This window comes from Typopeltis vanoorti, chromosome 26 (genome assembly GCF_054136105.1).
Source record: "Typopeltis vanoorti isolate ZY-2024b chromosome 26, IOZ_Tvanoo_1.0, whole genome shotgun sequence".
NCBI lineage: Eukaryota > Metazoa > Arthropoda > Arachnida > Uropygi > Thelyphonidae > Typopeltis > Typopeltis vanoorti.
Window position 1 is genome coordinate 2,622,834 of NC_143574.1, and position 25,022 is coordinate 2,647,855.

General features: G+C 36.4%; 1 protein-coding gene across 1 annotated transcript in view; it reads left to right on the plus strand.

The window, feature by feature from the left end:
• Positions 1–25,022, plus strand: part of LOC150092268 (kinesin-like protein KIF21A) — a 524,778-nt gene that overhangs the window by 451,914 nt on the left and 47,842 nt on the right. The window contains exon 31 of the mRNA XM_090415090.1: positions 19,933–20,116. Coding sequence (XP_090271216.1) covers positions 19,933–20,116 — 184 coding nt within the window. The remainder of the gene's footprint in view (positions 1–19,932; positions 20,117–25,022) is intronic.

Below are 25,022 nucleotides of genomic sequence, written 5' to 3' on the forward strand. Positions count from 1 at the left end.
ATTTTTAAAATCTTGTTGACGAGAAGGAAGGGGAATGGGGGAGGAGTTGATTATTTTTTTGATAGGAAGTATTAAAGTCTATTTTAATTCTTTTTGAGTGTTGTTAAAAAAATCCATTAAGCCTCCAACATGAAATGGCTACATGATGATTCTGCTGAATTTTGCAAAGGCATTTGACAGAATACCCCATGGAACTCTGTCATGCAAATTAGAACAATATTGGATAGATTCCAAAAAGTGGTATATCAAGGGACAGAATCGAGGCAAAAACAGGTAACTAGTTGTGTGCCACAAGACTCAATGCTAGGACCATTGCTTCTTAATTTGTACGTAAATGATATAGAAAACCTGAAGGGAAATATTCAGTTGCTCAAGGTAAATATTCAAGGCAATGTGGAGAGCTTGCAGGATCATTTAAATAGGCTATCAGTATTATTATTATTATTACAGGCAACTCCAAGGAGTCCTTAGACTCATTGAGGGAGGGCCTAAAGATCATGTCAAGAACTATTCAGCATTCACACAGTATATCATGCCTTGATTTGAACTCTTCATAGTCATGTCACCCATAACAGACTCTGGCAGCTGATTCGACTCATTCACCACTCTCCAAGTAAAAAATCTAGTTCTAACACCCTTGCTAACTACACTCTTGCTCAGTTTCCACGGATGGCCACTAGTTCTCCCACCACCACACCTGTTCTGGAGAAATTTCCGCTGAATTAATTTTGTAAAACCCTCATTAATTTGAATGTCTCGGTCATATCATCCCTTTTCCACCTATCAACCAGTTTCTGTAATCCACAAATCTTCAACCTGTTTTCATAAGATTCACTCCATAGTCCAGCTATCATCTCACTTGCCTCTGGGGCAAGTGACCTATTTTCTCCCTTTTGCAGATGCCCATGCCTGGAAGTTGTGTTGAAGATGGCTGTGAGAAGTAGATTTTTTACATGGTGAATTGTCAGTGGATAGAACGCATTACCAGAATGCATTGTTAATGCTTTAACAACGCATTCTGGTTGCTTAAGTTACCAGAGTGTTAAGGATTTTAAAATTTAAAATCAAGGTAGACACTGCCTACAACTGGGAAAGTGATCATGAAGTCTTGTTCTTGAAGGTTGCTAAATATGTGGAATTTTCTGTCAAAAAAAAGGGTTAATGTTGAACTATAAATCTGTAATTATGACATAAGGCATCTTGGAACAGTGTCATGGCTTGAAGAGCAAAAGAAAAGAATGTCAGTTGTGCATGGGAAGTGGTCAGGGATTGTTTGAGAGAAGCCAGTGTCAAACTGCATATATACCCAGGTCAAGAGAAAAAAGTTAGTCTAGGTTAAATGGATGAGTAGAAATGTAAACAAAAGCTGAAAGAAAAAAAAAACATTGCAAAGGGAATATAAAGAAAAAGTGATCAGCACACTAATAAGCACACTAATAAAAAGCAATTATAGGTGAGTTAGCCGATCTCATATGGAGGTAGCAAGGTTTTTTCCTCCTGAAAACTTGGGTTTTTCATCCCATGTACAGACAAATCAGCCTACAGAACACATGCAATTTACAGACAAAAAAAATACTGTTGTTGGTGATGATGGGCAGTAGATGGCGTTAATGATAGTGTGTTGTAGTAGGAGAATTAAGTATTAATAGAGAGAGAGTGAAATGTATTTAGTGAAGTAGAGTGCCTTCCCACGTTGAGTCCTTGACTCCCTGGAGGTGTCATGTAATAATAGTAAAAAGAAAGGCCAAATCAGATTATAAGAAAAAATTAGTTAAGCAGGCCAAAATAAATTCAGCAGTTTTTTTTTTTCATTATATATATATATTTTTGTCAAACTGAATCGCTCTTCTGGTAAACTAAAAATATCGATATATAGAAAGCCCACACACACCAACAGATATCTGCACAGTCAGTCCCATCATTTTCCTCCTCATAAGCTTGGAATAATTTCCACCTTGGGACAGAGCCCGTTCTCTTCGTGATGACCCAAATGAACTGCTTACAGAAATAAACCATCTGAAAACTTCTTTTGAAGTTAATGGATATTCCAAGAAAATCATTGACAAATTCCTTCTTAATCCTCCTAAACATCACTCAGAAGAAACAAATGGATTCAAAGGCAATATATCTATTCCTTACATAAGTACTGTTTCACATAAATTAGCAAAAGTTCTAAGAAAATACAATATCGGAACCTTCACTCCCCTTCCAAAGATCCGTTCCTTAATTAGCCACCCAAAACCTTGTCATCATCAACTCAAATACCCTGGGGTATATAAAATATTATGTGATTGCGATATTCCTTATTTTGGGCAGACAGACAAATCTGTTGAAATGCGTATGGAAGAACACATGAGAGACATTACTTACAAGAGACAGCAAGCGAGTGCATTATCAAGTCATATCCTTTTCTCGGCTAATCCTAATGATGATGATAAAGTCACAAAGTCTGCTGGGAAAAATCTACTAACATCTTCTGTTGCAGTGACGAAATAGAGAGAAAAATTGTGGAATCTAGAGAAATCATCTTCGATCCTGTTCATCTAAATAACAACTTAAGCTACAACCTCCCAGATAATCATTCAGCTGTAATCATGTACTGGCGTTCACGTGATGCAGCAAGCATGCACTCTCCCAACAATGCAACAAATGAAAGAACAGCTTCAAATACAACTACAATGTTTTCATACTAATTATGTATAAAGACTGTCTGTTGTTCATAGTCTTTTAACCCTCAATGTTTAGTGTTTTTTCTTTTATAATGTCACCTGAAGAAGGCTGTTACAGGCCAAAACTAGTAGTGTATTTATATTAAAACCTTTTTACTTAAATCTCGGTTCTAGTCATTTAATTCTTCATAAAACTATGTATGTTAACTGAGTCAATGATCATTCTGTCATATATATATATATATATATATATATATATTAATGTTCATTATTTACTCAGTAGAACTGTATATAAAAAAGGAAATTAAATGACTTTATACCGAGAATGACAAATTTATTGTTAAGATACGACTAGTTTCGTTGAAATACAACTTCTTCAGGTATCATAGGCAAAGAATAAAATAAAAAATAACAGACACATGAAAAAATACATTAACAGATCTAGTATAAAACAAGTACATTTAAAAAAGGAATGCGTGCTAGAGTTCCAACTGAAGTTGACTACGTGCGTGAGCTGGTATTAGTGCGCCAGTATTGGACAGTGGCAATGTGTGCATCAGAAAGAAATATTATAGCTAAGGTTGTTATTAATATGAGACGAATCAAGCAATATTTCTTTTGATTCAATTCTTTCCAGTTTTTGAAAATTCTTTTCAAAAACTGGAAAGAATTGAATCTAAAAAAAGTTCATCATAGCATCTAGCCACATTCTCATCTCCATCAACTCAGATGATGGCCGCCAACACATCGTTGACTGGTCAAAAACCTCTAATATACATGTGTGCTATGATGAACTAAAAAGAAGAATAATTGAATCTAAAGAAATATCGCTTGATTCGTCTCATATTAATAACAGCCTTAGTTATAATATTTCTGATGCACACATTGCCACTGTCCAATACTGGCGCACTAATACCAGCTCACGCACATAGTCAACTTCAGTTGGAACTCTAGCACGCATTCCTTTTTTAAATGTACTTGTTTTATACTAGATCTGTTAATGTATTTTTTCATGTGGCTGTTATTTTTTATTTTATTCTTTGCCTATGATACCTGAAGAAATTGTATTTCAACGAAACTAGTCATATCTTAACAATAAATTTGTCATTCTCGGTATAAAGTCATTTAATTTCCTTTATATATATATATATAAAAGTAAGAGGATGAATGACTATTGAAGGATGACTTTATTCAATGTTGATAGTAGGAAGGTGACAGAAGCAAAGAAAATACTTGTATTATTGAGTGATCACTTTGCAGTGGTGTATCACTGAGCTTAATATTTTGCACTTTGCTGATGTCAGAATTGAGGTAGATGAACAGGAGGTGCTAAGCATATTGAAAAATATCAATGAGAATATAGCAATGGTATAGTACAGTATGTAGTGTGTTACACTATTGCCAAGAGGATTGGCAGTGTCTCTGTTGAAGTTCAATCTAACTTCCCAGCTCTGGCAAGGTTTCAAGGTAGTGTTAAGAGGGTAACATAGTTCTATTGCATAAAGGTGGACAGAACTAGCAAATTACATTCAAATCTGTTTTATTTTACCTGTTGGTCATAAAAATTTTAGTGGGGCACAAAGATGAAGTATTAAAATAACCGGGCTATGGGAAAAAAGTTTGGGAAACCTTGCTCATTTACTTATTATCATAAAATGAAATGAACAATTTTTGTTCCTAATCAAAGTCGGGTTCATATCTGGTTTCAGAAATACAAGGTAGGTTTCAAAAGTTTCCAGCCTGAGATACAAAATTTGTGCCAATTTTTAAATGTCATGTATGACAGATAGCACCATCTGTGAGGAGTTAGTGTACCACCAGTTTCAACTCTCTACCTGTGCCATTCAGTTGGAGGCACTCATTTGACTAACACATGGCATGCTAAGTGGCTGTAATATTAAAAATTGAGTACCACGTTGTGATAAAGTTTTTCACCAAAGACTGGCTTTCTCCAAGTGTTATCAAACAATGATTGGATGGTATTTATGAGGAAGATTAACCTTCACATCCCACCATGAAGGAATGGGCTAAACATTTTGCCTAGGAAGAGAGCATTGAAGATGATCCTTGTGATGGTTGTCCTGTGAAAATGATGACTGAGAAAAATGTCTCTTGTTGAAGAGGAATTGCTCAATGACAGATGGCTGAAGCTTAAAGAAGTCCCAGCAAGAGTGGGACTGTCTGTAACAACCATCTTTTGCATCATTTACAAGAGGCTTCACATGACAAAGGTCAGTGCAAAGTGGATGCCTGGACTGCTCTCTTCAATTCAGAAAGAGCATTGTGTGACCTGTTCCCACAAATTTTTAGAGAAATAAGAGAGGTAGTGTTGGAATCCATTTTCACTGGAGGGATGAAACCATGGTCCTTTATTATGATCCTCTTTTCAAAAGGGAATCCATGGAGTGGCGCAAAGCACTTTTAGGATTGCTCGGGGAATTATCTTGATTGACCTCAATGAAAGGAATACCACCTTGAATGCAGAATATTATGCTTCACTCCTGCACAAATTGCACGACGCCATAAAGGAAAAGAGATGAGGAATTCTGAGTCATGGTGTTCACCTGCTTCACAACAATACTGCAGTCCATATGGCTATTGTTGGGAAGGCTGCAGTGAAGGACTGTGGCTTCCAGGAGATTGAACACCCACCCTACATTTATTTATTGTGTGGCTTGTACACATGGTTAAAAGAGTATATGATAATATAAATAAAAAAAATAAAAAAAGTAAAGCATCTACATTCAGGCAAATACAAATATGAAATTTATGACAATCATCAGACAGAAATTAATCATATTTTAACATTTAGGTTTTTAATCCAGTTGATCGCCACTAGGGATAGATCAAAAATATCCTTAAAGTCACCTGGATATGCCGTCAGCTCACATTCCTGTACTATATGGCGAATGGTTTGGGTCTTGGCTCCACAAGGACAGTGGAGGGGATTTGGTATCTTACCCCACTTTGAAAGTAAGTCTCCACATATACCATGGCCTGTGCGAATCCTGTTAGCCGTTGTCCATATATTCCTGGGCAGGTCAAATCCAGATGGGTTTTGGAAGATGTTTATGTAATTACGAACTTCAGGTGATACTGCTTGGGACCAACAGTGTATCTCACCTACTCACCATACTGTCATACTGGCTAAGAAGATTATGGGTGGTTTTTTTATGGCAGGTCTTCTGGATTTTAGTCTATTAAATAAAGCATCTGGAATAAATTCATGTATTGGGAGGTTTGGTTATTTAAAATTCTTTTATATTCACGAAGCAAAGCTTCCCGTCATCGCAGTTCTGGAGGAGTAATATGGCTCAAAGTGGAGAGCCATTATGGAGAATCCTCCCTACAGCTAAGATCTCGCACCCAGTGAAGTGAAACTGAAGAAAGACCTTCGAGGAAGGAAATTTACAGATGACAATGAGGTGAAAGATGCAGTCTTAGGCTGTTTTGCAGACAGAAGTATAGACTATTTTTTCAAGGGCATAGAAACTTGAAAGATGTGAAACATGTGAAGTAAATGGAGATTATGTTGAAAAGAACAGTTGTTTTCTTTCTATAACCCCTAAACGTTAGCCAGGCTGGAAACTCATGGAACACCCTCGTATGTCAAATGCCTTTCAAGCAAGAAAACTAAGAACATAGACATGTGAACCTGAACATATTCATGGTTGAAGTCATGGATTTATCCTGCATTTGTTGAATTCACAAAGACTTGACTACCTTGACACAAGATATCTCTTTGTGTGATGTGCTGTTATTTTTCATTACTAAGTTTAAGCTAATTTGAATTCATTGTTTTCTTTTTATTGATATGCTCCATCAGAACATTAAGTGAATGTCACAGCCAGGGCTGGATTAAGACCCATAGAGAGGCCCTAAGCACTTAAAAGATTTTGGTGCCCCATATATATGTAATTCAAAATATAAACAATAATAAACCATAAAATAAATTTTTATTTTTCAAAATGAAACAAAACTTATAGTAAGATGGAAAATAATGTTTATTTTTGTATACTTCAACTTTATTTAGATTTGAAAAGTTTTCTCCTACTTTTTCTAAGTGCAAAGTCTTTGATCAGATCCTCAAAATTAATCTTACGTAACACATCTGCTTCTATACTTAGTAGAGATAAGGCATTCAACCTGCCTTGTTGCATAGTTGTTCTGATGGGATTTTTAATATACTTCAACGAGAAAATGAATGCTCAGCTGAGCAATTTGTGAGCATTAATGTTAAAAATATATGAAAGGCAATGCCTACATTTTGAAAGGCACACTCAGTATTGTCTTCTATAATTATTTTATAAAATTCAGCATGACTGAATCTTGTTTTTAAATTTTTTGTTGCACTGAACTTATGGCACACATATGAGTGAAACTGCTGAAGCTCAGCAGAGAAATTAGTGTTCAAGTCCTCTGGGTAAGCATCAATTAGCTTTTGACAACACTGAGAATACCTTTCAATTTCAGTAGATGAAGTCACTGAAGTAGCATTATGTTGCACATCACTTAGAAAAGAAAATCTCTGATAGTTCTTTGTATATCTCTCCTCTTCTTCTCATCTCAGTTTCAAGTTTGTCAACAATTGTGTAAAAGGTGGTGATACGAAATTTATCTCTGGCATTCAGATATACTTCTGGAGCATCTCCGTCATTGGGTACCTTCTTTCTGATATGTTTACGAGTTTGAGCTGCCTTGTAATCAATATCTGTTAGCACTTCCTTTGTAGCTGCTTCATATATTTCAAATTCATTTTGTGAAGTGCACAATTGGTCAGCTAATGATCCATACAGATCTGCACGTGTTTTTAAGTTGACATCCTCATTCTGTAGAACTTGGCTTACTCTATGAAAATTTTGCAAAATCTCATCCCAAAAATTCAACATAAAAACCAATTCTAGCTCTTGAATTTTATTTGCAATATTATCTGCTTCTCTTCTAGTGTCTCCCTTTTATGACTGATCTTCGGCTATACAATCTAATGCTTCTAAAATTTGAAGGAATGATTTCAAAATTGCTGCTGTTGCCATAGCATATGCCTCCCATCTGGTATCAGAGAGGGATTTTTAGACATTTTCATTTCCACTACAATCTTTTGTCCACTGGCTGGTTGAGGCTGAAAAAAAGGTGTAGCACAACCACACTGTAGAGAAGAAATTCACCGCCTCTTGACAGCAGTCAACAGCACTTCGGCGTACCAAATTTAGTGAATGAGCTGCACAGGGCACATATATAGCAAACTTGTTTGTTTCTAAAATTTTTTGCTGCATCCCCTTATAATGCCCAGATATGTTAGCAGTGTTGTCATAAGACAGTCCCCTACATTTTGAAAAGTTTAGCTGACAAACTTTATGTAAGTACTGCAACACCTGATTTGCCATTTCCTCACCGGTATGGCTTTTCATTTCCAGAAAGGTTAAAAAGCGTTCAATAGGCTGTCTATCTTTTAAGTACCTAAGTACAACACTTAACTGGTCGATATGTGACAGATCTGGTGTTGAATCAACTGACAAACTAAAATAACCAGAAGATTTTACTTCATCAACAATAAGCACGTGGACCTTTTGAGCCATCGGTTGAATGAGTTCCTCACAGGTGGCTTTGGACAGATAAGGATTTCTTTTGCCACAATTTCCATATTTTGCAATGTGACCTGCTAAAAATGGATCAAACTGACTTATGAGCTCGAGCAACCCTAAAAAGTTCCCATTTTACAATGATCCAAGTCTTTCTTCTGTTCCTCGAAAAGCCAAACCACATTCAGCTAGCGTACGAATAACAGCTATGACATGCCTCAGGACATGTTCCCAGTAATCATGCTCTTCCTGAATTTGTTTTTCCAACTGTTGTCCCAACCCTACACCTTGTCTGCGAGTTAAGTATGTTAGCATAGAGTCTCGATGAGTAGTGCTTTATTCATGTCGATCAATTACAATAGTATTTCGCCAGTCACTGAACCCTTCTCTTGTAACAAAATGCGAGAAATTTTTAGGAGCAAACAGTTTACAAACAAACAAAACAATAAACTGATCCCATTGATGCTGAATACAATAACCACTCTCTCTTGTATTCTTCACCATTGGCTTTTGTCCCAACAAAAACTTTCTGCGAACAGTATCTTACTGGTTTGCCACTACTGAAATGTCGGTAAGACTTATCAAATAGCCCATTGACAGTCACTGGGTCCACAAGCAGTCCAATAAGCCACATCATCAGCAGAGAAATCAAGCCACAACTCTGGATCTTTTGCTATATTTACTTCATCTTTTGCAGACTGAATCATTTCACCACCATCACCATGGCCCACTAAACTTTCATTTTCAGCAATTATTTCAACCTCAAAATGTTTTGTAAAGCAACTAGCATCAACATTTGCAGTAGAGATATCAAGAGAATTTACAGACAAAGTGAGGTCAGTAGTGAGACATGTGCTAGATGAACCTGCTTGTGACACCGTGATGATTCTAACATCATCGTATTTTTTACCAAGAGAGCCCACAATCTTTGTTCCAGTGGAACCGCCCTCACTACTGAGCTTAACCACATACACAGCACTTTCCTCTCCAATGGCTACAGCGATCACAGTATCAAAAAAATAATCAACTCCTCCCCCATTCCCTGTCCTTCTCGTCAACAACATTTTAAAAATGCCATCACCATACCCTACATCTGTGGCACATCCGAAAAAATAGCCAAGATACTAAAACAGTACAACCTACACACAGCATATAAGCCCCACCGCAAACTTGCTACCCTTATCCGTTCTACGAAAGATCAGCTCCCTCTTCTCTCTCTGCCTGGAGTTTACAAAGTACCCTGTTCCTGTAAGCTGGCGTACTTTGGACAGACAGGCAGATCAGCATCCATCCGTCTAGAGGAACACAAGTCTTACATCTTCAAACACAACTATGGCCATTCAGGCTTGGCTGACCATGTTTTGGACACCACCCACAGGATATCATGGAAGAAAACCACCATGCTCCACCACAGCAAATTCAAGAAAGAGAGACTTTTCTTAGAAGCAGCAGCGGCTCTCAAAAACCAACCAAATCTCAATAAATACGGTTGCATTAAGCTTCCGAAGATTTGGGAAACACTCATCACCAGAGTTCCCACCTTACATTCCAGGCCACCTACTACTGCCCTTAGAGGGCGCTCTACCTAGATAGGACTTTAGTGTCACCCACATGGTTGGGCTTAGTATTGTTTGTTATTTGTGTATATGTTACATTAATTGTTTTTGTAATCCCCGTAGATGTCCTAGTGATTAGGACGAAATATAGGAAGTATTAAATTCTATTTTAATTCTTTTTGAGTGTTGTAAAAAATCCATTAAGCCTCCAACATGATGTCCTAACAGCACTTAAGCCTCTACACACGTATCATCATATTTTGATCAAAGTGGTATTTGTGTCCACTTCTGATGATGGAGATTGGCTCTGATCAGGAATTCCTATATAATGTTGTGGAACTTGTGTGAAGAAATCAGTCAGTTTTGCAGTCTTGGAATCTAATTCCAAAGTCTCCTCTTGTTTCTTTTTTGATAGTTTTCGCTTTTGTGCACTGCTTAACTGAACATGTTTCACCTTGATTCTTGGGATCTGTTAAATGCAGAAATAAAAAGATTATTTTGTTGAATATTAGGTGGCAATCAACACAATTATACATATCACAGACAAAATCATGTGAACAATTTAATTTTCGGCTTAGCTGAATCTTGTGCTTTAATTAACTCTTATTTTACCAGAGTCGCATGACAGCTAGGCCTTTTACTGGAGGCACGCTTCTGAGACAACCACGTGAGTTGTTTTATATTTGCTTCTGGAGCCTTTTATAAGACAATTTATTAAAACAAGACCTGAAACAGACAGGAAGTTTAATGCATTCATATTAAGGTTAGGTTAATTTTTTTAAATTTGCTGCTGATTCTAAAAAAATAAGTTCTTTCAAATTTGTATTTTTTCTGGTGAAGAATAGTAGTTTTTTCCCATTTGATTCTCTGCGAGGGATCCAAGTCTTGATCAGCAGACCCTGACTGACTCACCCTACTTATGGTAGCAGATGTATTTTTTATGTTCTTCTAGGCAAATGTTAGCAGATCTCCCAATTTGAGCATAATATGATAAATTGTAGGAACAAGGGACATTGTAAATATCTGGAACAGAGAGAGGATCCTGGAAGAGCAGATGAGGGCAGGCCAACTTCAGATAAGGTTTGAATACAGTGCAGAGATTTGTACCTTTTTTTTTTATTAGAGTTCTGGCTATTTTTTCTGAGTGCCCTGTATATAAGGAACAATGATTGCATTACTACTGCCATTTCCAACAATGTCAGGCTTGACATAACAGACATCCTTTCTCAAGAATTCTCTCTAATGGCCAACTCTTCTCTCTCTCCATAAGTTACTCAAAGACCAACAAGGGTAATTCTACTGTAACTATTGCCAGGGAATATAATCTGAAAATGAATGTGTTGCTCAGACAGCATTACTTTTATTATTACCTCAAGACCTCATGGAGTCAAAGATTCATCTGGGAGGTCCTTTTATCACACACACACACACACACACACACACACACACACACACACACACACACACAGCTCATCATACCGTGCCTTGAATACATTCAAACTTCTTGCAGACACCACACTCTCAGGCAAGGCATTCCAATCGTTTATAACTCTGCACGAAAAAACCTGCCTCTCACTCTCCTACTCACACCTTCTTTATACAGTTTCCAGAGATGACCTCTGGTTCTCCTACTATTTTCTGTAATTTCTCCAGCATTGATCCTATAACAACCCCTTACCAACTTGTAGGTCTCTATCATATCTCCCCTCTTCTTCTTGTCCACCAGACTCTGCAAATTACATCTTCTCAATCTCTCCTCATACTCGACATTCCAGAGGTCAGAAACTACCTTAGTCAATTGCCTTTGGACCCTTTCCAACAAATCTTCATCCTTCTGAAAACCAGGTGACCAAATCTGGGTACAATAGTGCATGTGTGGCCTAATCAAAGCCTTATACAATGGAACAAGAATCTCCCTACTTCTACATGTCGGTGTCCTCCTCATCATTCCCAGAAGCCTTTGTGTTGTCTTCACAATTTTGGCAATGTATCCCCTAAATTTCAGATCCTTATCCACTATAACCCCCAGATTTCTTATTGCATAAATTTCCAAGCATAAATTCTGCATCCCATCTTTGTTTTCCAAATTTTAAAACCTTACATTTTGCAACATTGAACTCACATCCCCATTTCATTGCCCAATCACCCAGTTTATTCAAGTCTTCTTGTAAGGCCACAACATTTTCACTACTCTTCATAATTCGTCCCAACTTTGCATCATCTCTAAACAACTGAATATCTCCATCCAAATCTTCACCTATATTGTTAATATACAAGTTAAACAGTAATAACCCTAAAACAGACCCCTGAGGCACTCCACTGGTGACTTTCCTTTTCCTGGATATTGCTCCCCCATACACAACTTGTTAATACCTATCAGATAGTAAGTCTCCAATCCAATGCACTAATCTAATATCCAACCCCATCTGCTCTGGTTTGACTATCAATTTATCATGAGGTACTTCAAAAGCCTTTGTGAAATCTAAGTATATTACTGTGTATCCTTCTCCTCAGTCCAAGGAAGCAGTCACTTTATTTTAATAAATAAATTACTAAAACATGACCTCCCTTTAGCAAATCCATGCTGTCCATCAAAGATAATACCATTGTTGTCAACCCAACTCTGGATTCTAGTTCTCACAAGCTTCTCCAACAACTTAACCACAACACCTGACACACAGATAGGCCTATAGTTTGATGCTCGAGTTCAATCACCTCCTTTATGAAGTGGCACAATCTTGCACTCCTTCCACTCCTTAGGAACTCAACCGAGTGCAAGACTCGTATTAAATAAATATGTCAAGGCAGGTGTCAACTTCCTGGCACATTCCTTCAAAATACGTGGTGATATGTTATCAAGTCCCACAGCCTTATTAACATCTAGTTTACTCAACTTCCCATATACCTCTTGCTCAAATAGTCAGTCAGTCTCTCCTCCCCATCGTCTACTGCTCTCAATCTCTCCATGAAGTCACATTCACAAGAAAGGCCTTTATGAACTGCTCATTAAGTATCTCCACCACACATTCTGCAACAGCTGTCTTTATACCATTTTCTCCTATCAGTGTCATCCTTCCATAATCATTGTTTCTTTTGCTGGCTACATATCAAAAGAACTCCTTAGGATTCTTTTTGACTTCATTAGCTAACTGCTGTTCATACCTCACTCTTGCTACTCTTACCAAACAAGTCATCTGCCTTGCCTGGTCTTTGTAAACCTCATGGAATTGGTTATTTCCACTTCTCTTATGCTGCCTCCATAATGCCCTTTTTTCTCTGTATCGCATGCTTAATCTCTTTATTCATCCATTTCATACCTACCTTATTTAACCTTCTCACTCTTGGAATACAATTAGACATTGTATTTACTAGATAGTTCTTGAAGATCCCCCAAGCTACATTGATCTCTTTTCCAGCTAACTCCTCATACCATGCTACACCCGCAAGCTGTCTCCTGAGCTCTTCATAATCACCCCCCCCCCCCTTTGTAGTTCCACATATACCCTTTTCTCACAGAGGTCCTCACACTGCTGGAAACCACCCAGGTAATCACCTCATGGTCACTCTCACCCATTGGTGGATGATTTGACACCTCATTTATAATTACATCCTCTGATGAGATGACCAAATCCAAGACTCTCAATCCTTGTGTGCCCTCTGTTACATACTGTCTGAGGTAGTTATCCCTCAAAAACTCAAGAAACTCATTTGTTTTAATTCCAGTTGCTATCTCATCATTCCAGTGATTATTACCATAATTAAAATCACCCATAATGATCACTCTTTTCTTATTTGCTTGGCTAATTTGATTATACATTTTATTATCACCACCATCCACATTACCTGGACTATAACAACATCCAACCACGTATTTGATTCCATTGACCTCTCTCTCACACACTTCTGCCTCAAAACCACTGGCACTATTTCCCTCTTGCATCTCTACTTTGTATGGACATAACTCTTTCTCCATCTCCCTTTTTACCTCTTCTATCCTGCATTACTTATAAACCATTGGATTATGGTCCCACTAATTCTCAAAAGAAAACATTAAAAGGGCTTCTTAAAAATGGTATATCTTGGCCTCCTGAAATATTAAGCTGTTTATTCCCCCACCCCCCACCCATATATACAGATTGCCAAAAATTCACGAACCCATTAACCCTTGTTCCCCAGTAGATACTACTGCTTCCTTCTCTTTTAAGTTAGCCAAACAGGTAGCTAAATTCTTAACCTCACTTATAGATCATTCTTCGTTTCTTAAAAATTCCACTAATTTCAAATCTTTAATTCAAAATATAGTTTTAGATAATAACAATATCATGATAAGCTTTGATGTTACCTCTCTTTTTACTAATATCCCTCTTTCTGAAACTTTAAATTTACTAAAAAATGTTTTTCCCCTTGATATCATTAAGCCTTTTAATTTTACCATTCATTCTGGCTACTTCACTTGGAAAGATATTATATATACACATATTGAGAGTAGTCCTCCCCACTCTCTAGCCAATTATTATGTGGAGTAGTTTGAAAAACATGTTCTTGATACTGGTGTTCTCAAACCTTCTATCTGTCTAAGATACATTGATGTGTTCTCTATTTGGCCACATGGCTCAGACACATTACTCTTTCCTCCTCCATCTCAACAGACAGTACACAGAATCCAATTCACTATAGAAAAAGAAAATAAAAATAACCTGCCTTTTCTAGATACTCTAATCACTTGTCTTCCCAATGGCACCCTTTCTTTCTCGGTTTATAGAAAACCCACACACACAAGTGGGTTGGTTTTCTGTGGAATCCAGGAGAAAGCAGGTCACTACTGGTATTCTGCCAGGACCTGTGCTTGGACCACTTCTGTTTTAATTTATACATAAATAATTTTGGAAAAGATAAGAAGATATTCAATTGTTTGGTAATGATGCAACATTGGATAGCATAATAGTTAATTAAGGCATGTTGGGGAGAACTTGCAGGATGATATAAATAAGCTGGGACTATGTGCAAAAGATAATGGTGTACCATTTTAATGTGGAAAATTGTATAGTTATGTTATGCCATTTGGAATAAAAGATTACAAGTTGTACCACATTGATGGAGATGTATTTTAGTAAATTGTGATGAAGCTAACAATTTGGGAGGTGCTGGTAGATAGAGAGGAGTGGAAGTTCAGATGATATATTGCTTAGGTTACCAAGGGTACTTGGATTGCTTGATAAGTGAAAAAAACCACTGACAAGGAGAGATAAAGTTATCATTCCTCTTTATATGTCTTTGATACGGCCATATATCGATTACTGTGTACAGGTCTGGTCAGTTGGGTATCTTGGGAATAAGGAAGTGGTGAGGTGAGTGACAATGATGTAAGTAGTCTGTAGAATTCTTCCTGTGAAATATAGATTGAAGATTTGTGGGCCAGAAGGCAGAAAAGAGGGAATATGATGGAAACATTTAAAATGACTAATTACTAACAGGTTTTATAGGATTGATGCAGAAGGAATTTTTCAGCACTTGGCTAGAGGGACAGAACAAGGAGTCATCCCTGGAAATTGAATAAGAATGTAGTTATCAAAGTTGCGAGGACTCTATTTTTTGCTTGGACAGTGGTGAATAAGTAAAGTGTGTTGCCAAAGTCTGTTGCAAGTACTTTGCAAATGCATTTAAGGAGAGGCATGATAGATATTAATGGTATTCCGTAATGGGTCTCTAGACTTGTATACAGTAATAATACAAGTTATCATCTTCTTTAGTATTTTAATTGTGACTGTAGAATGATCTTAATTTATTGTAACTTAGTATTTATATTCACATTTTTCACTGTCAAGGTGTATTTTTTTTCCTCTTTTAGTTTTCTTTCTTTTAAAGCTATATTTCCCTTATTATTATTTGCACATCACTATGGTGGGGTTTTAGGACATAACAGGAGGCAGGCCACGCTGACTTATATAATGCTAGTTACATTTTCCTATGCATACATAATACTACTCGCATATCAGTGAACTGTCCTTAAATCTATATCATTTTCTATATATACAATTAATAATAGGTGTGACAGTTGTTGCAGTTCCTTATGTTCTCTTCTTGCAATCATTCAATACCATTATTTATTGAGATGAAATTTCAAAAATTTTGATAAACTTTTGGGAGGGGGGGGGGAACTTAGTATACCTAGTAGATGCTGTTAGATATGATAAGCATTTAAAGGTTGGTATAAGTAGTAATTTTACTGTTGGAAAATTACTGTTGCTTTTGATTTTCTCATTCTAACATACTGCAACAATGCTTACATAAGTAAATATATCAGAAGATTTATGTTTTTCGTTAAAATTAAAAACTTAAATTATTTGAATAGTATTCATTTATTCTGCCTAATGCTCTTGATAAAGAGCATTAGATGAAAATAACTGGTTTTGTTTGACACACTTGCTCATTCTACAGTATGAAAGGCAGTGTGGATCATAAGAACATGAACAGTGGCAGGAAGAAGGGAGAGCAAGAGATGATGAGTCTTGGTATAGAAGAAGCAAACGATGATAATGAGTAAGAGAGTGCAACAGATTGAAGAGAGTGCAACAGATTGAAGATAGCTTGCAAACGTATGTGAGAAAGTGAATACAACCGATGGCAAGAAAGTGATTCAAGACTTGAAAGAGAAATGGGTGAAGAAGAAGAAGAAAAGGTAAGAGATAAAGTGCATGTGAAGTTAAATGAGGAGAATCAAGATATTACACTTTCTGTAGAACCAAACCATTTTAATTCTCTTTTCTCTCTCTCTCTGTCTCTCTGCCAACACATCCTCCAACTTATGCAACAATCTCCCATTCTGAATCTTCTCAAAAGCTTCAACAAAGTCCAAAAGTATCATGGTGTATCCATTCCCTTTGTTTAACTCAAGCATTAAATTATTACAAAATGTGAAGTTACTCAAACATGACCATCCCTTAGTAAACCAATGTTGATCACTCATTGCAAAGTATAGATTCTCTGTCACCCCCATCTCTATATGCAGTCTCTTACCAACTTTCCCAAATATGCATGGAAAAGTGAGGAAGAATGGAATGAAAGATGGCCATGTGAAAAAGGTAACAAATGATTCAGGACTGTGCTATATGGAGATTTGATTACTAGAGGTGTGGGGAACAAGATGGTATGCAAGATATGCTTTCCCAGTTTTAGAATGAGCTGAATGATTGAAGCATTAGATATATAAGGTCTAGCAGAAAAGTAATGAGATTCTATTTTATTGTGACAGTTGGTAGCACCATCAAACTCATGATGACACAATGTGTTAGTGATTCCTGCCCTTTCTGTCAGCCAGTTCCTTGTCAGTAGGATAAACACCTGTCGAGTTATTGTGTTTTTAGTAAATGTATGCATGGTGTGTTTGTCACAAAAATGGAGAAGCAAAATCTTAAACAACATTGTGCAATTAAATTTTGTTTTAAACTGAACAACACTGTTACCAGAATGTTCGATAAAATTAAGTAGGCATATGTTAATGATTCTTTATCACATGTTTGTGACATTGTCACATGCTGCCAATTTTCACAATCAGTATTTAAATGGCACAAGATGCTTTTAGAGGGAGAAAAAGCATGGAAGATTAGCAATGTGCAGGGTGGCCTGATTGTATTTTTTTTTTTTTTTTTGCTGATCATGCTGAACATGGCATGGTCCACTGAGAATTTGTACCTCCTGGAGCAAATATCAATAAAATTTACTACAAAGAAATCCTTGAAAGAAAGTAAAAATGCTAGAGATTGTGGATGATTGGATCTTGCATCACAACACTATGCCTTCTCATTCTGCATTGTCACTACATATGTATTTAGTCAAAAGTTGCATTCCAGTGTTGGAACAGACACTGTACTCACTCAGTTATTATCCCCATGTGGCTTTTTTTCTTTTCCTCCAGCTCAGGAACAAGATGAAAGGTACCTTTTGAGACTAGAAAACATCAAAAGAGCTGTGGCAGGGGCTATAAATGAGTTAACAGAAGAGAACTTCCAATTATGGAAGGAACATTGGAACTGGTGCATTTATGCCAGGGAGGGGTTACTTTGAAGGTGACCATGATGTATCAGATGATTAATGGAATACACAACTTTATATTGATTTTTTTCTCATTACTTTTCTACTAGACCTTGTATGAGGAGTGCATAAGAAAAAGAGTTGCTAATTCTAGTGGGAACAAATAGTTTGGTTGGAAAGAAGAACGTGAGAATCAATTTCAGAAGGTTATTGAAAGAGTGAAACATAACAGTGTGGTTGGAAAGGTAGGAAAATTATGAGTTGAGACAATGAGAAGAGATCATGAATAGTATGTTAGCAGAATTAGGTTGGGAGAAAGAAGTGCAATTTGTGAATGTGTGATAACACATTCACAAATTGCATGGAATTTGAGTGATGGACTTCATTTAAATGTTTTTGTGTGCATCATTTGGAGAGGTTGCTTAAAAGGAGAATAATGACTTGAGTGTAATGGAATGGTGGAGAAGGGACTGATGGTGAGTAAACAGGACAGGAGGTATATGGGTAATTGAGTTAACCATATGTTAATAAGGCTGTTGGATTTGGTGATATATTCAGGGGGTTAGTTTAACAACTCTTAATGCAATATTTTACATTGGGCCAAGTTCCAAAGCAGAGGAAAGAGGGCAAAATTATTCCACTTCATAAAAAAGGTGCTAAGACTAAGGCTTTGAATTATAATCACATCTGTGTGTCTAGAGTTGTGGATAAAATGTTGAAGAGGTTATTGAGGACTTGGGCCTCACTAAACTGTCCAGCACTTCATCCAGAATTGGGTTAACAACATCAGCATCCTTTTTGATGAACACTATGGGTTTGCTAAAGAAAGATCATGTTTTAGCAAACTTCACTTATTAAACAAGATGACAAAAGCATTGGACAAAGGAATGCATATACATTGGTATATATTTAGATTTTGCAAAGATCTTTGATAGGTTGTTGCATGAGAAGTTACTAGTTAAATTACAATGGATGGGATGGGTAAGTGATTAGTTTGCTGGAGCAATATACCTCAAGAGAAATGTCATTCATCGTATATCCCCTCCAGGTGTCTATTTAGGGGATATTACTATTTAATTTGTATGTAGTGATATTGGGAAGGGATTGAATGGGACATACAATTGTTTGCAGATGATGCAAAGTTGGGAAGGGCTATGAGGATTAGAGCAGATGTTCTGGCTCTTAAAGGGGCACTCGAATAGACTGAGTGTAAGTCGAGTTGCCATTATAGGAGAGTGTAAGGTTTTAAAATTGAGAAGCAAAGATGTGATTAATATAGAGTACACAGTTGGTGCAGATATATTAGAAGAGGTGGAGAAGATAAGTGATCTGAGTGATCTGTTACTGGATGAGAACCTAAAATTTAAGGAAGACATTGCTAAAATTGTGACAACAGCACAATGGATTATGGCAATGATATAGAGATACTAATGTTTAGAAGTAAGGATATGGTTTCCATTCTTTAATTTTGCATTGTATAAGGCCTTGTTTCCATATTTTTGCATTGTATAAGGCCTTGATCAGGCCACACATGGATGATTACTCTGCACATATTTTGTCACCTGGTTTTCAAAAGGATGAGGAGATATTGGAAAGGCTCCAGAAAAAGATGGTGAAGGTGGTTTCTTGTCTCTGGAATGTTGAGTGTCAAGAAGAATTAAGAAAATGTAATTTGCTGAGTCTAGTGGGATCATATATATGTTGATAAGGGGTTATTACCAGATTAATGTGGATGAAGTTTTTCTTTGAATTAGGGGAGATAGGGGAAGAATAAGAGGCCATCTCTGAAAGCTGTATCAGTATGTATTGAGGAGGATTTTTGCATTGAGTATTGAGTGATTGGAATGCATAACCAGAAAGTGCATTGAGTGTGGAGACGATGAGTGCATTTAAATTATGTGTGTATGTGATAATGAAACCACTCACAATGCATCTTTTTACTCCTTGGAAGTCTGATAAATTTCATTATACTATAGGAAATCTTAATGTCATATTTAATTTTAAAACCTCAAAGATTATTGACTTCTGAGTTCCAATTGCAAATAAATTTTGATATCTTTTCAATGCCCTTTATTTATTTATTTATTTTTTAATTAGATCGAACAGTAAAAATCTGGGATCTACATACTGGACAGGAGATACAGAGTCTTGGAGGTCATCCAAATAATGTAGTCTCTGTTCGATACTGTGAATATACTCGTTTAGCGTTTAGTGTTTCCACAGCATTTGTTAAGGTATGGGATGTTAGAGATAATCCAGCCAAATGTGTACACACATTATGGTAAGCATTATTGCTTTGGAGTGTCATAATGTAAATTATTTTGAAAATTTTATTATATATTTATTATTTATTATTATTATTTTTTGCTTAAAAGAAGCAACTGAAAGAAGTTACTGAAAGAGTAACTCTTTCATATCCTCTTGGTCCGTTAATCATTTATACCTGCAACTCTTCTTAAAACCCATAGAGCCCATACAAAGCCTACAAATACATTTTCAAACACACATGTTAGACTGGTGTTCACCACAAACCAAAAATTGGCAACACTTCTAAAACCTAGAAAACCTCACACACACACAAAGAAATATTAGAACACAACATTATTTAGAAATTTCCCTGCCAAAAAGACTGTGATGTCACCTACAAATATTCTACCATCAGGTCTTTATGGACAAGACTACAAAAACACTTCTGTGACTGTATGGTAGAGCCTTTGCTACTAATGGCTCAGTTAAGTAAGTTTGAGCGTGGTTAGTAGTTGGAAGGGATCCAATCGTTCGATGCTGTTGGCACACTCTCCCTCGATGAGTCTTTGGACTCCCTGGAGGTGTCAAATAATAATAATAATAATTCCAGACTATTTAAACAATAAAAAAATGAAACAACCAAAAGAAAAACAGGATACAAAGTACAGAAAAAACTGAGATAGCAGTCCCATGCCTTTGAACAAAAACATATCCCACAAATCGACAAGGCCATAATATTAGACATACAAGACAACGAAGCAATGTTTAGAATATCGAAAACAATAGCCATAAAATGTGACAAACTCAATAAACGTCCACTGACCCTACATAAACTCCAAGAGTTGGAAGCTTCACAACATAAAAATTAAGTCACGACTCCGACCAATAGGAGACAATGCAAGTACACCAAAGACAGAAACCCCTAACCGATATGACATAGCATCCACTTCTCTCACAAGTTCTGAAGATGACAGTTGTTGAAATGGCTCACACCCCGTAACTCCCACTCCTGACTTTTTCCCTTAAATCCCTCCTCTTCCCCAAAATAATAATTTCTATCTTAAGATCTTTCTCTCACACACCTCCTCCCAAAGTGCTCTCTACCCACCTTAATAATAATAATATTATACATATTATATACAATATTATACATACCTACTCCTGTATACGGGAATAAAAAAAAAAAAAAAAAAGTGTTAGCTGATTTTTTTTTTTTTTTTTATATTATACAGGGTGTTCGGGATAAATTTGACAGTTTCGTAAGGAAAACGAAAATCTTCTTTGTATCTATTAAATTTAATGAATTGACAAAAAAACATTACAGGCAGAGTTAATTACAATACTATCAACAAGATTTACTCAAAATAACCACCATTAGCATCGATCACAGCTTCAATTCTGCTTCGGAACCTCGAACAAGCTGATGCTACAGTCTCCCTGGGAAGGGCCGCAAAAACTGTTTTAATTTTATCCATTAACTGGGCTTTTGTATTACTGGAAGTGCGATTGGTGTCTTTTTCAACTGCGCCCCATACAAAATAATCCATGGGGTTAAGGTCTGGGGAGTTTGAAGGCCAAACATTTGGACTGGTGAAGTCGTAGAAATTTTCAGACAACCATTTTTGACTTTTCCCAGAGGTGTGGCGAGGGGCCGAATCCTGCTGCCATACATACGGCCTACCATTGGCTACCCTTGTTATCCAGGGCTTGACTACAGTTAGCAACTCCACGAACAAAGCCCGAATTCCAATGCCAGGGTTCTTCAACACCTGTTCCTGCAGATTTGCGAGGAATTCTGCTGTACGAACGCAATCAGATCGTCTGCTAGGGATCTTTCTTCTTGCTACATCCTCGTAGTCACCATTGCAAGTCTCTAGTTCATGCCTGATTGTTTTTACTGTATTCAGGGAGCATTGGGCAGCAGTCGTAATATCCTTATTTTGATGGCGGGCACGAATCATCATGATACAAGTTATTCTCTTCCATGATTCAGGTGGGTTCCAGCTATCCATCCTTTCTGACATCTTGTATATGAATGAAGAAGGGTCCAAACTTTTAAATGAAGAGAAGTGTGTGTTAATACATGTAACTTACGGAAAAATATAATTAATTATAAATATGTCAAATTTATCCCGAACACCCTGTACATATATCAAAAAACCCAGTTTTTTTTTTTTCAAATATTGGTTTACCCCCACTTCTCTCCCTCTAACAGCATATGAAGTCACATCGCCAGAATAAGGAGACAGAAAACAACATCCAAGATGGTATGCCAAAATTTCTCCTTTGTTCTTCCTGTATTTTTTATTTTTTATTCTTCATATATTAGTGTTATAGCATTTTAGTGATGCCCTCGATTTTTTTGGGTAAAGAGCCAATGACATAGTAAAAAAAAGGGGGGGGGGTCGGCACTTCTAAATGAAAGTAGGCTATATTAGCCATTAAAATAATACTTCTTAAAACCAACTCTTTTACCTTTCCTCTCTACATACATTTTAATTTTCTCTCTCTTCTTTACAGCATCATTAGCAAATTTAATCTTTGAACCAGCAAATTATTTCTATAATACACTTATCAAATTTTTGATCTTGGAATCTTGTCTTCAAGAGTATCTTTCATGTTTCCTCTTTTCTTACCTTTCACCTCTCTTTTCTCACCCATCTCTGTTGTACCACTCACTTGATATCTTATATCACTTGAACTCATGCTTCGTCCTATGAAAGACAAAACATGTTCCATTAACTTTCTGCACTCCTCATTTCCTTTTTACATTCTCTGTGACAGTCATGGTTCTACCTTTTGTTAGAAATATTCATTATGATACTATTTTGCTTTTGACAACATCACCAACCTCTGGCAACACTCTTGTAACACTTTTGACACACACACACATGCACTCACTCATTCACTTTCCACCCACCAATTTTCTGATTAAAAAAGATACTCCCGATTGCAAGAAATAAGCATATCGTCCAAATAAGTAACAGTTATTCACCTGCTTAATTAAAGACAATGTTAATAAGTTTTTTGTTTATGTTAACTAATATTTAAAGGAATTTCAAATTAAAGTAAGTGCACCATTTTTGATATGTGTTTATGTATTTTTTGCTTAAATTTTTCTTTCTTAATTTTGTATTTATGTATTTTTATGTACTAATAAATAATTTATAAATGTTTATGTAAGTTTATACATTTTTCACTATTTTAAGTTATATAGAAACCTAATTTATGAAAATATTATAACAGAAATCAAACAAATCAAGAATTAACAAAAGTCCTTGACTTACGTCAGAATCGACTTACGACAGAGAGGTTGGAATTTAACCCCGTCATAAGTTGAGGACTACCCGTACATATCTTCATAGCTACTCTATCTCTACTGGCCTACCATTGCGTCTGTTTTGCGCTTTGCTTTCACTACTCATTAGTCATTCCTGAAGGATTGTTCATTACATATCCCAAGTCTTGTAAATTATAAATTAAAGATACCAAGAAATTATATCTTGGTTTAATCCTTTATCAAAGTGTAAGCAAACAAAGTTTGCACCTGAAGTATTTTCAGGACTGAGGCAACTCGTGGTAAAGGTAGTATGACTTCACATCACTTGCCTTAGTATCCCATAATGCAAAGCACATCTCCTTGCAGACATGTATAATGCTATGCATTATAGGAAGGGTCACTATCCAGACCGGGCTCTATCTGGCTCCCACTGAAGTCTTCAGTGGGAGCCAGACCCAGAGGTGATACTAAGGTTGAAGTAATGCAACAAGTTTTCTCTGGATTAGAGAAAAGTTGTTGGAAGTTTTTTCACTTGGTTATGTTATAAATTAAAGATACCAAGAAATTATATCTTAGTTTAATCCTTTATCCAAGTGTAAGCAAACAAAGTTTGCACCTGATTCTTGGTATCTTTAATTTATAGCATAACCAAGTGAAAAAACTTCCAACAATCTTGTAAATTACTAGTAATTTTTGCTTGAAATAATGGGAAAGAAGATGACCCTATTTGGGTAGAGGACTTTGACGATGCACACAAGGAAACCGCTCTTGAGACTGGAAGTAGCGATAGCGAATAGGAGATTCTTGGTAAGTCATACTCATTTTCAGTTTTTTCCTGAAAACTTTAGTTTCTGAAAATCCCCGCATATATCTTGGAGCCTCCTTTATACAGTATCGCTATGTTGCTCTCTTTCCACTCACTAGGCATCTTCACATTACTGAGGCTTAAATTAGATAGCTTGGTCAGAGGAGCTGCCAATTTCCTTTAAACTTCTTGTAATACATGACTTACATCTAATCCTGTGGTTACCTTTGGAAAATGATCACTCAGCAGTCAAACTATTTCATTTGCAAATGAAATAGTGCATTTTGCTAATGAAATATGCATTTCATTAGCAAAAGAGCTCTTTGGAATTTTCTTTTGTCTCATCAACTATTTGGAATTTTCTTTTCTCTCATGATCAGCTTTGGCCTTCCTTACCATACAAGTCATTCTTCTTGCCTCTGTATTGTACTGATCATGGGCTTTCTGATCACCCTTCTCTTTATATACCCTCCATCACTTTCTTTTTTGGCAACCCTTGCTTAATGGTGCTGCTCATCTATGTTGAATTTATCTTGCTGACTGGTAGTCTGATACTACTTTCTTCAAACACTGCTCAATCACCTCCTATTCACTGTTAACATATCTCAGTTTGCCATAATTACCTGCTTTGTAATTTCACATATACCACTTAACAGAAACGTTGTTACTCCTTCTTGGGTAAAATTTTCAGAGTAAATTTTCCTTATCAGTTATTTGGAAATAGGTTGGTAGGATGTTGTACTACTTGTTTATCTGTGCAAAATGGTGCGTGCATGTGGGATTTGCTTTAGTATAGTGTATAAGGGTTTCATGTCTCAATAATGTGCTTTGCAACACATTTAGTAATTTAAATAT